Here is a 16,241-nt window from a genome sequence, read left to right on the forward strand (position 1 = left end):
TTAAGGAAGGCCCCCCAAAAAATTGCCAAGGACTCCAGCCACCCAAGTCATACACTGTTCTCTCTGCTGCCGCACGGCAAGCGGTCTAGGTCTAGGTAAAAGTCTAGGTAAAAAAGGCGTCTTAACAGCTTCTACCTCTAAGCCATAAGACTCTTGAAGGTTTTATATAGTCTATTGGTTTCTCTCTTTTCATTGGCAGAATCCTTTTTCAGTGTTATGATATTCATAACATCCATATCCACCAGTCTATCTTCATGTCAACTAACAGAACTGTCTACTGTGGTGGAAATATACCAGTCTATCTTCATGTCAACTAACAGAACTGTCTACTGTGGTGGAAATATACCAGTCTATCTTCATGTCAACTAACAGAACTCTGCTGGTTGTCCTGGTAACAAATACCAGTGGGCAGATCTATTTTATTTGTTCAAACTAAACTACAGCACTTACTTTGATGAGTCAAATCTGCTCCTTTCTTCTCTTCTCCTCCTCTCACAGTTCCACTCAGCCCCGTTGTTTTCCTGCAGTCCACCAGCCGCGCAGACAACCTCTTCAGACCCAGCAGTAAGGTGCTACTGGGAGAGGTACGACACGGGGACTCTGGGAGGGCGGAAGGGCTAGCGTTGTCCTGGTAACAATATAGAGGGGACACAGACACATATCATTATGGATGCTGAAGTCACTGTTGTCATGAGGTGCTTTACAGAAACCCAGCCCAGCCCCTGATAGAGCAAGCTGTATGCTAGACCAGACCAAGCTGTACCATCTGGTGTTCTGATCTGGAGAGACTCTTCTCTGCCTCGTCAGCATCAGGATGTTGTTGAGGCTCCCTAGAGGATCCATGATAGTCATGTCTCTCTCCTGTGTGAACGAGAACATCAAACAGATGGTAAACTTATGATCTATTACAATCATAGTCTTACAAGAGGCATTAATATGTCTAAACATGGCTTTAAATTGCCACTTTCATTGTGCTTTTATAAAATATTGTTTGATGCAAATGTAAAAGGGTCTAGTTTTAAAGACAGTACTCACTGGTGTTAATCGGATCTTCAGTCTCCTCCTCCTCCTTTTTCACTCCCAAAACGTCTTCCTGCTTCTCTTTTATTGAGATAGCCTCCTCTTCCTCTTTTACTCCAAAAGGTTCTTCCTCTTCTTTCACTACATTCTCTTCTTTCAATGTTATGGCATCTTCCTCCTTTTTGATTCTGAAAGCTTTTACCTCCTCCTCTTCCACTCTGACAACCTCTTTTCCATCTTCCTCTTTCACTGTAATATCATCCTCTTCTTCTTTCAATGTGATAGCCTCCTCTTCCTCCTTTTTCATTCTGAAAGCTTCTTCCTCTCCTTTCACCAGAGCTTCTTTCTCCGTCTAGTTTAGTGAGCTCAAGCTCCGGGCGATTAACCTAGTGCAGTAGCAATTTAACACATTTGATAATTTAACAAGCAAATTACGTTTAAATGAACTAGTAGACACGTAAACATAATTATGTTCTAAACACTAAGATTAAATAAACAAGATTGGTCTAAAGACCTTCAATGTTTCGACTTTATGTTCGCTAGCAAACTACCGCCTGGTTGAATCAGCAGCCTTTTGTCGCTGTTGAAGAAGCCTCCCGTCCCGTCCACTAGATTATACGTCACGCAAGAAGCATCACCTGAAAGTCTCACATCGCCATCTGCTGACTGGAGTGGGTAACGCAGATTGGAGAAAAGAAATCTAGCAATGTCATGAGAAGTAATTTAAAAACAACCATATGTTATGTTTAATTTCCTCCAGGGCAGTTACTTCTTACAGCCAATACTTTCCTCCAGGGCTGACCTGCCCATTAGGCAGGATTAGGCGACAGATTGACGAGGGTGTCTTATTCCAAGCTGTGTAGCTGTTAGCGATGATGCTAATGACAACCATCTTTCGGTTAATGGAAAAGCTTTCCCAAAAACCTTGTCAATTAAATGTTAACTACAAAGTAGTCCATGCCTACCTGGCAGAATGATATCATGATTATTTGCATCAATCCAGTTGTGATTTGTTCAGCAAACTCTGCAATCACGTGTGCTACAGAGACACCGCTAACCAAGCAAGGCTCTTGCTGGTGCCACTTGAATTAATGGGTATCTACACCCAAAAATGAAAATGTCAAAAGTGGTCTCCTGATGTGGTTTAAGTATTGTTGTGGACTTAGAATGTTGTTGTTTTTCTATTAACAGTGTGATTTTGAGAGCGAAAAACAGAAAAACAGGTACAAATCAGAAACCTGGAAAAACTACACAGAGAAAACGTTAAAAGAAAACAACGTAATTAGGTACAAAATTTAACAGATTTGAGAAGGCCCTAAATATTCTATCCATTTTCTCTCATTACTGGATTATCTAGGGATAGTGTAGAGTAACAGCTGTATCCCTGCAGTGACCTTTAACCTCCCTGCCCCTCAATACTTCTTCCACTGGATCAAAGCTTCAGCCAGGTAGGATACATGATAGTGGCAACACATGGAGCTGGGTTGGATATAGTCATGGTAGGATACATGATAGTGGCAACACATGGAGCTGGGTTGGATATAGTCATGGTAGGATACATGATAGTGGCAACACATGGAGTTGGGTTGGATATAGTCATGGTAGGATACATGATAGTGGCAACACATGGAGTTGGGTTGGATATAGTCATGGTAGGATACATGATAGTGTCAACACATGGAGTTGGGTTGGATATAGTCATGGTAGGATACATGATAGTGGCAACACATGGAGCTGGGTTGGATATAGTCATGGTAGGATACATGATAGTGGCAACAAATGGAGTTGGGTTGGATATAGTCAGGGTAAGCTATGGTATTTCATACAATATACTATTTTGACTGCGGCAGGTAGCTTAGTGGGTAAGAGCGTTGTGCCAGTAACCGAAAGGTCTCTGGTTCTAATCCCCGAGCCGACTAGGTGAAAAATCTGTCGATGTGCCCTTAAGCAAGGCACTTAACCCTAATTGCTCATGTAAGTCGCTCTGGATAAGAGCGTCTGCTAAATGACTAAAATGTAAATGTAAATGACTGCAATTGTGTTGGTTATTGTTACTAAGGGCAGCATTTATTCCAATTCAAAATAGTTTTCCAAATTGTGCTGATTTCTGTTGCGGGATAAAAAAAATTGGGGGGGTGCCCTTTTTTTTGTTAGAGTCTGTGCACAGCCCTGGGCAAGAGGCACACAAATATTTATGTTGTCCATGTCCAGGGCGCCTCTCCAGGCAACTGTTGAATGTCATCTTACATAAATCATGCAGCCCATACAGTAGAAAGAGTAGTAGTCAGTAGATTAAGGATGATCTGATTAGGTGATCATCATTGACACTTTATTGGTTAGAAATAATGTGGTAATTAAATGAAATGTACTCCTCCGGTTGTTATATCCTTTGCAGATGATCTCCAATCATATCACTGAGAAGTTCTTTAAAACAATTCACAGAGCAAACTGACACACTCCATATTAAATTCATGACTTGAGATTTTTAAAAACAAACATAAATGTATTTTTTGAGAGTATATAGCAGCCTAGAGGTAAATGGTGGTTTCTTCCCTGTCTTCTCTCTGGCGGTGGCGAGAATGATGACCAACAGAGCATTCGGAAACTAATCAGACCCCTTGACTTTTTCCACATTTTGTTACATTTTGATACATTACAGCCTTATTCTAAAATGTATTAAATAAATATAAATACTCATTAATCTACACACAATACCCCATAATGACAAAGCGAAAACAGGTTATGAATTTTTGCTAATTCATAAAAAAAAAAAAATATATATACACAATTCAATTGATTGGACATGATTTGGAAAGGCACACACCTGTCTATATAAGGTCCCACAGTTGACAGTGCATGTCAGAGCAAAAACCAAGCCATGAGGTCGAAGGAATTGTCCGTAGAGCTCTGAGACAGGATTGTGTCGAGGCACAGACCTGGGTCCCCAAGAACACAATGGCCTCCATCATTCTTAAATGGAATAAGTTTGTAAGCACCAAGACTCTTACTAGAGGTATATTTCAGCAGCAGGGACTGGGAGACTAGTCAGGATCGAGGGAAAGATGAACAGAGCAAAGTACAGAGAGATCCTTGATGAAAACCTGCTCCAGAGCTCTCAGGACCTCTGACTGGGGCGAAGGTTCACCTTCCAACAGGACAACGACCCTAAGCACACAGCCAAGACAACGCAGGAGTGCCTTCGGGACAAGTCTCTGAATGTCCTTGAGTGGCATAGCCAGAGCCCGGACTTGAACCCGATCAAATATCTCTGGAGAGACCTGAAAATAACTGTGCAGTGACGCTCCCCATCCAACCTGACAGAGTTCGAGAGGATCTGCAGAGAAGAATGGGAGAAACTCCCCAAATACAGGTGTGCCAAGCTTGTAGCGTCATAACCAAGAAGATTCAAGGCTGTAATCGTTGCCAAAGGTTCTTCAACAAAGTACTGAGTAAAGGGTCTGAATACTTATGTAAATGTGATATTTCAGTTTTTAATTTAAGACATTTGCAAAAAGTTCTAAAAACCTGTTTTTTGCTTCGTCATTATTGTGTGTAGATTGATGAGGGGAAAAACTATTGAATCCATTTCAGAATAAGGCTGTAACGTAACAAAATGTGGAAAAAGTCAAGGAGTCTGAATACTTTCCGAATGCACTGTATACCAATCTCATTTCCATTGTAAATAAATATGTTTAACTCCTCCTTTACCCCCTACCTCCAACATCCGTCTCTGAAATTGTAAAAAAATATGAGGTCAACCTTGGACCTGGACTGGACCGAACACCGTAAACAGCTAGTAGTCATAGTCAGCGTTTAAAAAAGGACAATTTAAACACATGGAATCTGATCTACTCTATATTCAAACTGACACACTCCATATTCAATTCATGTTTTCTAATAAAAACATACAAATATTTTTGAGTATACTTTGTATAATTACATTTCATATGGTGTAAACAAGTAAACACATTCTCAGTCAACAATATAAGACAATGGGAGCAGTGTGTACGTTCTCTGATTAACTTATTAACTTTAAGTCATGTGATGTAAAATATCAATTTAGATACTAGGAGAAGTAATTTAAGTCAATTTGATGTGAAATGTCAATTTCAACACTAGAAGTAATTAAGTCAATGTGATGTGAAATATCAATTTACACACTAAGTTTAGTTATTATTCTCTCCTGTGTGGATTCTCACATGACTTTTAAGTGACCGTGATGAGGAATATGTCTTCCCACAGTCTGAACATTTGTAAGGCTTCTCCCCTGTGTGCGTTCTCATGTGTTCTTTCAGGTTCCATAACCGGATGAAACGCTTTCCACACTGGGAGCAGTGAGGCTTCTCCCCTGTGTGGATTCGCTCATGATCTTTCAGGCTTACTAAATGGCTAAAACTATTTCCACACTGCGAGCAGTGGTAAGGCTTCTCCCCTGTGTGGATTCGCTCATGAACTTTCAGGCTTCCTAAATGGCTAAAACTCTTTCCACAGTGGGAGCAGTGGTAAGACTTCTCCCCTGTGTGTGCCCTCTCATGACTTTTCAGGTTGCCTAACCTGTTAAAACTCTTTCCACAATGGGAGCAGTGGTAAGGCTTCTCCCCTGTGTGGATTCGCTCATGACCTTTCAGGCTTCCTAAATGGCTAAAACTATTTCCACACTGCAAGCAGTGGTAAGGCTTCACCCCTGTGTGGATTCGCTCATGATCTTTCAGGCTTCCTAAATGGCTAAAACTATTTCCACACTGCAAGCAGTGGTAAGGCTTCTCCCCTGTGTGGATTCGCTCATGACCTTTCAGGCTTCCTAAATGGCTAAAACTCTTTCCACAGTGGGAGCAATGGAAAGGCTTCTCCCCTGTGTGCGTTCTCATGTGTTCTTTCAGTTGCCTTAACTGGATAAAACTCTTTCCACACTGGGTGCAATGGTGTGGCTTCGCTCCTGTGTGTGCCCTCTCATGTCTTTTCAGACATCCTAACTGGATAAAACTCTTTCCAATCTGGGAGCAGAGGTGTCGTCTTGCTGGTTTGGACGTCTCTGGTTCCTCCGACTTTGGTTTTTCTCCTGCCAAAGACAGTGTTTATTTAAAGAGAGACTTGAATGAAACCTCCACATGATAAAACTGCCTTGCTGTGAGGTTTAATCCAAATCAGATTCTTCAATAACCTGAGACCAGTTTTCAAACATTTCATCATTTTAAAAAATCTTCATGTGATTTTACTGATAATATGTTTAGATTCCTATCGTGCAGGTGGTTGTAAATGTATAACCTTCATAGCTGTATGATACAGAATGAGACCTACACATTTCCTTCAACCTAAAATAAGTAAAGAAGTAATTTTGTGTGGAAGCCCTAAACTGTAATTTTTTTACATTGGAGACAGACACAAAGCACATCAGAAACATCTCCCCGTTGTCGAAAGGGTTCGACACAATGTTTAAATGGCAATTTTTCTGAATTAGACATTCACACATTTTTTACATTTTGACTAATGTCATGATATTTCAGAAGATAGCCCTATTTGGTAAAATACCAAGTCCTTGACAAGCTCAAATAAGCAAAGAGAAACGACAGTCCATCATTACTTTAAGACATGGTCAGTCAATCCGGAAAATGTGAAGAACTTTTAACGTTTTTTCAAGTGCAGTCGCAAAAACCATCAAGCGCTATGGTGAAACTGGCTCTCATGAGGACCGCCACAGGAAAGGAAGACCCCGAGTTACCTCTGCTGCAGAGGATAAGTTAATTAGAGTTACCAGCCTCAGAAATCGGCAATTAACTGCACCTCAGATTGCAGCCCAAATAAATGCTTCACAGAGTTCAAGTAACAGACAGGTCTTAATATCAACTTTTAAGAGGAGACTGCGTGAATCAGGCCTTCATGGTCGATTTGCTGCAAAGAAACCACTACTAAAGGACACCAATAATAAGAAGAGACTTGCTTGGGCCAAGAAACACGAGCAATGGACCGGTGGAAATGTGTCCTTTGGTCTGATGAGTCCAAATGCGAGATCTTTGGTTCCAAACACCGTTTCTTTGTGAGACGCAGAGTAGGTGAGCGGATGATCTCTGCATGTGTGGTTCCCCCCGTGAAGCATGGAGGAGAAGGTGTGATGGTGCTTTGCTGGTGACATTGTCAGTGATTTATTTAGAATTCAAGGCACACTTAACCAGCATGGCTACCACAGCATTCTGCAGCGATACGCCATCCCATCTGGTTTGGGCTTAGTGGGACTATCATTTGTTTTTCAACAGGACAATGACCCAAAACACACCTCCAGGCTGTGTAAAGGGCTATTTGACCAAGAAGCAGAGTGATGGAGTGCTGGATTAGATGACCTGGCCTCCACAATCAACCGATCTCTGATGAGGATTTTTCAGTAAGATAAACAAAGTGAATCACAACATGACAAACACGGAGCTAGGGTTAAACATGGGTACATCTCTGTTGCTAGGCAAGAACTTAATTGGTTGCTCTCTCACTGAGTTTGTGTGTGTGTGAAATGGGGATCTGACCTCAGGTCGAATTCCTCGCTCTTACCTAATCCAGGGCTGTCCTACCTTATCAGTGACTGAAACCAGACTGTTGCATTTTGCCTCTCTCCTTAGACAAAGTCCTGAAAACGGAGCCAGGGTTGAACAGAGTTCAGCCTAAACCCTTTGTCTCTCCTGGGGCGGCTTCTTGATTAATTACAGCATGACGGGAGGAGAGCGAGGAGTTGGGCTTGGGTATGTTTGAGAGATTGATTGTGAACCTGACATGTCCAACAGTCAATCTTCAGGTCGAGCCAGGGTGAGCCGGGGTTGAACAGAGTTCAAACTGAACATTATAAATTTTTCATGACAGGTCTTTATTGAGTGTACCACCATTGTTTCCAAACTGAATAGGAGAAGTCAGATTTCGCCACTATCATAAACTGGGGAGGTGGGCGGAGTGGTCAAGGGGTGGAAGCTGGAGACAGTGGTGGGGGAACCCAGGAAAGAGGGGTTAGGCTAAAAGATATGTGAGATGACTATATAAACTGAGAAGCTGAGAGGTAGAAGAAGGATGCTTTGCAAACCACCTCGGCTATTGTAATAAAGTCTATCTTAATTCTACAAAAACTCTGAAATACTTTGGTTCTTTGATCAGTATAAGGACAACATTTGCTACTACACCTCAACCCAATTGAGATGGTTTGGGATGATTTGGACCGCAGAGTAAAGGAAAAGCAGCCAACAAGTGCTCAGCATATGTGGGAACTCCTTCAACACTGTTGGAGAAGCATTCCAGGTGACTACCTCATGAAGCTGGTTGAGAGAATGCCAAGAGTGTGCAAAGCTGTCATGAAGGCAAAGGGTGGCTCCTTTAAAGAATCTAAAATACAACATATTTTGATTTGTTTAACACTTTTTAGGTTACTACATGATTCCATATGTGTTATTTCATAGTTTTGATGTCTTCACTATTATTCTACAATGTAGAAAATAGTAAAAATAAAGAAAAACCCTTGAATGAGTAGGTGTGTCCAAACTTTTGACTGGTAATGTGCATTCGGAAAGAATTCAGACTCCTTGACTTTTTACACATTTTGTTACGTTACAGCCTTATTCTAAAATTGATTAGATTGTTTTTTCCCCTCATCAATCTACACACAATACCCCATAATGTCAAAGCAAAAACAGGTTTGTATGACTGATGTCACATTTACATAAGTATTCAGACCCTTTACTCAGTACTTTCTTGAAGCACCTTTGGCAGCGATTACAGCCTAGAGTCTTCTTGGGTATGATGCTACAAGCTTGGCACACCTGTATTTGGGGAGTTTCTCCCATTCTTCTCTGCAGATCCTCTCAAGGTGAACCTTCATGGACATTCAGAGACTTGTCCCGAAGCCACTCCTGCGTTATCTTGGCTGTGTGCTTAAGGTCGTTGTCCTGTTGGAAGGTGAACCTTTGCCCCAGTGAGGTGCAGAGCGCTCTGGAGCAGGTTTTCATCAAGGATCTCACTGTACTTTTCTCGGTTAATCTTTCCCTCGATCCTGAATAGTCTCCAAGTCCCTGAAATACATCCCCACAGCTTGATGCCGCTACCACCATGCTTCACCTTAAGGAGGACGCCAGGTTTCCTCCAGACGTGATGCTTGGCATTCAGGCAGAGTTCAAACTTGGTTTCATCAGACCAGAGAAACTTGTTTCTCATGGTCTGAGAATCCTTTAGGGGCCTTTTAGCAAACTCCAAGCGGGCTGTCATGTGCTTCTTACTGAGGAGTGGATTCCGTCGAGCCACTCTACCATAAAGGCCTGATTGATGGAGTTTTTATTTATTTTTTATTTCACCTTTATTTAACCAGGTAGGCCAGTTGAGAACAAGTTCTCATTTACAACTGCGACCTGGCCGAGATAAAGCAAAGCAGTGCGATAAAAACAACAACACAGAGTTACATATGGGGTAAAATGTACAGTCCATAACGCAATAGAAGAATATATATACAGTGTGTGCAAATGTAGCAAGTTATGGAGGTAAGGTAATAAATAGGCCATAGTGGAAAATAATTACAATTAGTATTAACACTGGAATGATAGATGTGCAGAAGATGATGTGCAAATAGAGATACTGGGGTGCAAATGAGCAAAATAAAGAACAATATGGGGATGAGGTAGTTGGGTGGGCTAATTACAGATGGGCTGTGTACAGGTGCAATGATCGGTAAGCTGCTCTGACAACTGATGCTTAAAGTTAGTGAGGGAGATAAGAGTCTCCAGCTTCAGAGATTTTTGCAGTATTCAGACCCCTTGACTTTTTCCATATTTTGTTACTTTACAGCCTGAGTGCTACAGAGATGGTTGTCCTTCTGGAATGTTCTCCCATCTCCACAGAGGAACTCTGGAGCTCTGTCAGAGTGATCATCGGGTTCTTGTTCACCTCCCAGACCAAGGCCCTTCTCCCCTGATTGTTCAGTTTGGCCGGGCGGCCAGCTCTAGGAAGAGTCTTGGTGGTTCCAAAGGTCTTCCTTTTAAGAAGGATGTTGGCCACTGTGTTCTTGGGGACCTTCACTGATGCAGAAATGTTTTGGTACACTTCCCCAGATCTGTGCCGTGACACAATCCTGTCTCTGAGCTCTACGGACAATTCCTTCGACCTCATGGCTTGGTTTTTGCTCCGACATGCACTGTCAACTCTGGGACCTTATATATATACAGGTGTGTGCCTTTCCAAATCATGTCCAATCAATTGAATTTACCACAGGTAAGTTGTAGGAACATCTCAAGGATGATCAATGGAAACATTGCAAAGGGTCTGAATACTTATGTAAATAAGGTATCTGTTTTTTATTTTTAATACATTTGCAAACATAAAAAATAAAAAAATGTTTTCGCTTTGTCATTTAAGGGGTATTGTGTGTAGATTGACGAGGGAAAAAATCATTTTTATCAATTTTAGAATCAGGCTGTAAAGTAACAAAATATGGAAAAGTCAAGGGGTCTGAATACTTTCCCGAAGTATTCAGACCTAGCTATATTATAAAGTATGAAAAGGCTTGTTCATTCAGATGTCATGAATTCACTATGATATCATCATATTTGTCTTTGTTTTATGGTCAATCGGTACAGAGACGGAGGCCAAGTGTCACAGAAAATGCTTTTCATTCAATCATATTTCATGGCTTTTAGAAAAGGCTTACGGAGCTTGTTTAAAAAATATATATATTTACAATTTTGAACCAATTCTGTAGATCAGATGTTAATGAAGCAATACAGACCATATTGAAGTGTCTTGAGTTTGGTTTACCTCTTCTACAGTATTGTAAAGTTAGGGGGGTGACTGGGACAGGCAATGTAACATCCATAATGTTTTTAGGAAATGTTTTTGTAAAACATGCACCTTATATTGGATCATCTTGAAACTTTCTCTCTAAATCTAACTTTCATCAAGGTTTTATATAGTCTATTGGTTTCTCTCTTTTCATTGGCAGAATCCTTTTTCAGTGTTATGATATTCATAACATCCATATCCACCAGTCTATCTTCATGTCAACTAACAGAACTCTGCTGGTTGTCCTGGTAACAGATACCAGTGTATCTTCATGTCAACTAACAGAACTCTGCTGGTTGTCCTGGTAACAGATACCAGTCTATCTTCATGTCAACTAACAGAACTCTGCTGGTTGTCCTGGTAACAGATACCAGTGGGCAGATCTATTTTATTTGTTCAAACTAAACTACAGCACTTACTTTGATGAGTCAAATCTGCTCCTTTCTTCTCTTCTCCTCCTCTCACAGTTCCACTCAGCCCCGTTGTTTTCCTGCAGTCCACCAGCCGCACAGACAACCTCTTCAGACCCAGCAGTAAGGTGCTACTGGGAGAGGTACGACACGGGGACTCTGGGAGGGCGGAAGGGCTAGCGTTGTCCTGGTAACCATATAGAGGGGACACAGACACATATCATTATGGATGCTAATGTCACTGTTGTCATAAAGTGCTTTACAGAAACCCAGCCCAGACCCCGATAGAGCAAGCTGTATGCTAGACCAGACCAAGCTGTACCATCTGGTGTTCTGATCTGGAGAGACTCTTCTCTGCCTCGTCAGCATCAGGATGTTGTTGAGGCTCCCCAGAGGATCCACGATAGTCACGTCTCTCTCCTGTATGAACGAGAACATCAAACAGATGGTAAACATGTGACCTCAGGGTCTAAAAAGGGCCTAAAATGTCTAGTTTCATCCTGATAAAAAATATAGATATTGTAAAATGTAAAAAGCATGTCAAACATCCTTCCTCCAAATGAAGTTTCTATGTTGTTTTTGGGCTGTCGAGGAATCGCCTAATAATAATTTAATAATAATATGCCATTTAGCAGACGCTTTTATCCAAAGCGACTTACAGTCATGTGTGCATAAATTTTTACGTATGGGTGGTCCCGGGGATCGAACCCACTACCCTGGGCGTTACAAGCGCCGTGCTCTACCAATTGAGCTACAGAGGCCCACGATTTGATTGGTCCTCAACTCGCAGCTCAGACACTTGATTCAGGATAAAGTGGAGTCAGCAGGTTTGGAGCTGAAGGATTTGTTGCCATAGAAACGTACAAGGCTAACAGGTAAGCAACCTTCAACGGTTATCCTGAGTTGAATTCAGAATTGACCAAAATCAGCTCACTAACTCCTCTATCCCACTCCATAGAGTTAAACATGTTCTGATGGGGTTGAATGGGGTTGATGACCGTTGAACTAAAGTTGTTGGGCATTTAGAAGTTATATTCATCAAGAATCATTGGCTACAACTCTCTCTTATGTGGACTTCTCCTCTGCTTTTAAACTCTTAGATGTGAAGTTCTGGATCCCAGTTACATTTTGTGTACAAAGCGCTCCGTGAATTTCATAGGGTCCCGTGCCTCATAGCGCCAGAAAGCCCCATCTGTCTGCTGTCTGTTTCCATTCTCTCAGCGGACCTGACTTGAACTGTCAGGTTTCAGACCCCAACATTTGCATAGGTAGTCACGTGTCACATTTTCTGGATATCCAGAAAAATGATCAATTATCTCTTCCTCTGAGCAAGTGAGACCAGCTTGGGAGACAGCTCCCAGTGTGGAAAGATATTTACCCGCTGACTTCACAAAATGATTTTCGATGTAAATGGAGTATAAAGTATCAATCATTTAAAAGTCAAAAAATGCATGCACCAATCACAGATTGCCCCTTTAACAATCCATACAGTACTGAACAACCTATTCGAGTGCAGAACTTTTTTTAGACAGTTACTCACTGGTGTTAATCAGATATTCTGTCTCCTCCTCTTTCACTCCCAGAACGTCTTCAACCTTCTCTTTTATTGAGATAGCCTCCTCTTCCTCCCAAAAAGGTTCGTCTTTCACTGTAACATCCTCTTCTTCTTTCACAATAACAGCCTCCTCTTCCTCCTTTTTTATTCTGAAAGCATCTAACTCCTCTTCTTCCACTGTGACAGCCTCTATCTTCTCTTCCTCTTTCACTCCAAACAGATCTTTCTCTTCTTTCACTATAACATCCTTCTCTTCTTTCAATGTGATATCCTCCTCCTCTTCTTTCATTATGAAAGCTTCTACCTCCTCTTCCAGTGTTCCAGCCGTTATTCCCTCTTCCACTCCAAAATGCTCCACTTCTTCTTTCAATGTGATAGCCTCCTCTTCCTCCTTTTTCAATCTGAAAGCTTCTTCTTCTCCTTTCACTGTAATATCCTCCTCTTTTACGACAATGTTCATCCCCAGAGCTTCTTTCTCCGTCCAGCAGACCTCCTCTTCTTTAGCAGGAGGAGAGTAGCTTAGTGAGCTCGTGGTTGGGGATGTTAGCTAGCTAGCATTAGCTGGTTAGCATTAACGACTAGCCTAGTGCCGGGCTCAATATCAATCTTAACAAGCTAACACATTTAACATCTAGCAAATGACGTTAAAGTTAAGAAGTTGAAACGTAAACATAATTGTGTTTAAAACGCTGAGACTAATATACACAAGAATGAGCTTCAATGTTTCATTTTCATGTTGACTAGCAAGCTATCGAGGTGGATAAGTAGCCGTGTTGCTGTTCTTAGCATCCCGTCCACTAGATTATACGTCACGCAAGAAGCACCTGAATGACTCACATCGCCATCTGCTGACTGAATTGGGTAACGCAGTTTAACAAAAAAGATTATGTCAAACAACGTCATAACAAATCATTTCAAAGTAAGGATTTTCCTCACTTCTTATCGGAGGAAACCGGAAACATCCGGTTTTCATGGATAGACAGTCTCTTCAAGTTAGCTTCCTTATACAATTTTCTTCTATTCAGATTTATTTAAATGTTTACAATTTAGTCATTTAGCAGACGCTCTTATCCAGGGCGACTTACAGGAGCCATTAGGGCAGGGTTTCCCAGATTCGGTGAGTCCATACATTTTTCATACTGGCGCTTGTAACGCCAGGGTAGTGGGTTTGATTCCCGGGACCATCCATATGTACAATGTATGCATGCATGACTGTAAGTGGCTTTGGATAAAAGCGTCTGCTAATTGGCTTATATTATTATTATTGATATACCTCTTTCCACACTGGGAGCAGTGGTAAGGCATCTTCCATGTGTGTGTTACCACATGGTCTTTCCCTAACTGGGTAAATATCTTTCCACACTGGGAGCATTGATAACGTTTCTCTTAGGTGTGGATTCTTTCATGCTCTTTTAGTTGCCTTGACCAGGTCAATTTAAATCCACAGTGGGAGCAGTGGTAAAGCTTCACTCCAAAGTGTATTCTCTGATGTATTTTCAGAGTCCCTAACCGGGTAAAACACTTTACACACTGGGAGCATTGGAAAAGCTTCTCTCCTGAGTGTGTCCTCTCATGTGATTTTAGGCTCCCTACCAAGGTAAAACCCTTTCCACACTGTGAACATTGGAATGGTCGTTCTCCAGTGTGTATTCTCTTATGATCTTTCAGATGCGATGACTGAATAAATCTCTTTCCACACTGAGAGCATTGGAAAGGCTTCTCCCCTGTGTGTGTTCTCAAATGCGTTTTCAGGTTCCCTACCCAGGTAAAACCCTTTCCACACTGAGAGCATTGGAATGTTTTTTCTCCTGTGTGTATTCTCTTATGGTCTTTCAGATTTGATGACTTGATAAATCTCTTTCCACCCTGTGAGCACTGAAAAGGTCTCTCTAAAGAATGTGTTCTCTCATGTGATTTCAGGTTCCCTAGCTGGGTAAATCTCTTTCCACAATCTGAGCAGTGGTAGGGCTTCTCCCCTGTGTGCGTTCTCAAATGCGTTTGCAGGTTCACTACCCGGGTAAAACCTTTTCCACACTGAGAGCATTGGAATGTTTTTTCTCCTGTGTGTGTCCTCTCATGTGTTTTCAGGCTCCCTTCCAAGGTAAAACCATTTCCACACTGTGAGCATTGGAATGGCTTTTCTCCAGTGGGTATTCTTTCATGCTCTTTCAGGTAACATACCCACTTAAAACTCTTTCCACAGTGGGAACACTGGTGTGGTCTCGCTGGTTTGGGCATCTCTGGTTCCCCTGAAGGACTCTTACCGATGTGAGAGTGAGAGTCTGCCAAAGACAAACAGCGTATCTAGTTAAACAGAGACCAGGATCATATAAATGTTTACATATTTTTTCATTTTGAGCTGTGAAACATTTTGCTATGTTGTGCACTTAATAAACACGACCCTGAATGAACCCTCCACGTGGTAAAACTGTCTTCCTCTGAGGTTTAATCCAAACTAAAGATCCCTCAATAACCTGAGGTCAGTGTTTTAGATTGTTTAATCCAGATCCAAATGATCCTTCGCTGTCTTTGATTCTGTCCCCTTCATCATTTTGAAAAGAAAATGAAAGCCAAGATTTCACCCAAATGTCATGAAATCAGACAGGAAGGAGTTGGTTGTAATAATATAGGATATACTGTATGACGTGGTATAGTAGAGATTTTCAGATTAGTCTGTGTAACACTTTACATTTACATTTTAGTCATTCAGCAGACGCTCTTATCCAGAGCGACTTACAGGAGCCATTAGGGAAGGGTTTCCCAGATTCGGTCCTCGGGACCCCAAAGCACGTGTTGGTTGTTGCCCTAGCAACACTACACTGCATTAGGGTTAACCTTTTACTGCAGTGGGGCTAAATCAGGGTCACACATTCTTGGTAGTCTTAAACAAATCTGCTTTGAAACACACCTCACACACATTGTTATGGGCTTAAAAAAATAAAAAAAAGACACCTGTACTATGTCAGATATAGAGTTTAAATGTATTACATTAGACACCTGTACCATGTCAGATATAGAGTTGAAATGTATTACATTAGACACCTGTACCATGTCAGCTATAGAGTTGGAATGTATTACATTAGACACCTGTACCATGTCAGATATAGAGTTGAAATGTATTACATTAGACACCTGTACCATGTCAGATATAGAGTTGAAATGTATTACATTTTGAGTTTGCGTCCCGATATTACACTTCATACACATCACAGAACACTGGAATACTGTAGAACAAAACTGTTTAACATAGAAATACCCGATTTTCAGAGTTACATTCGTAAGATTTTATGAATTATGAAATTCTGAAAAATATGAATAACATTCCACCCTTGAGGCCACCAGAGAGCGATTTGGACATTTGACTGCTGGAAAGGGCTACGTGCCCCGCCTCCCTATACCTTATAGCAAAATATTAAGGACCTAATAAAACCATTGAGATTTAAAAAACAAATGAACACTTAGTT

General features: G+C 41.4%; 1 protein-coding gene and 1 non-coding gene across 2 annotated transcripts; both read right to left on the minus strand.

Moving 5' to 3' along the window:
- Positions 1-380: 380 nt before the first annotated feature.
- Positions 381-13,584, minus strand: LOC123490896 (cilia- and flagella-associated protein 251-like). Its single transcript, XM_045220737.1, has 3 exons — positions 12,763-13,584; positions 764-861; positions 381-628 (listed from the first exon to the last, which is right to left on the minus strand). The coding sequence occupies exons 1-3, from the start codon at positions 13,235-13,237 to the stop codon at positions 428-430; spliced, it is 774 nt and encodes a 257-aa protein (XP_045076672.1). The 5' UTR covers positions 13,238-13,584; the 3' UTR covers positions 381-427.
- On the minus strand, positions 11,231-11,585 carry LOC121564246. Its single transcript, XR_006661094.1, has 2 exons — positions 11,545-11,585; positions 11,231-11,409 (listed from the first exon to the last, which is right to left on the minus strand). It is a non-coding gene; the product is annotated as an uncharacterized LOC121564246 (transcript).
- Positions 13,585-16,241: the final 2,657 nt, after the last annotated feature.

The sequence above is a fragment of the Coregonus clupeaformis genome, unplaced genomic scaffold (assembly GCF_020615455.1).
Source record: "Coregonus clupeaformis isolate EN_2021a unplaced genomic scaffold, ASM2061545v1 scaf5392, whole genome shotgun sequence".
NCBI classification, from domain to species: domain Eukaryota; kingdom Metazoa; phylum Chordata; class Actinopteri; order Salmoniformes; family Salmonidae; genus Coregonus; species Coregonus clupeaformis.

Excerpts from the sequence above, each read along its gene's own strand:
- LOC123490896 (XM_045220737.1), bottom strand. The coding sequence starts at position 13,237 with ATGAACATTGTCGTAAAAGAGGAGGATATTACAGTGAAAGGAGAAGAA. Across the intron at positions 862-12,762 it reads AGAATATCTGATTAACACCA|GAGAGAGACATGACTATCAT; the intron begins GTGAGTAACTGT and ends TCGTTCACACAG. Across the intron at positions 629-763 it reads CCAGATCAGAACACCAGATG|GACAACGCTAGCCCTTCCGC; the intron begins GTACAGCTTGGT and ends TATTGTTACCAG.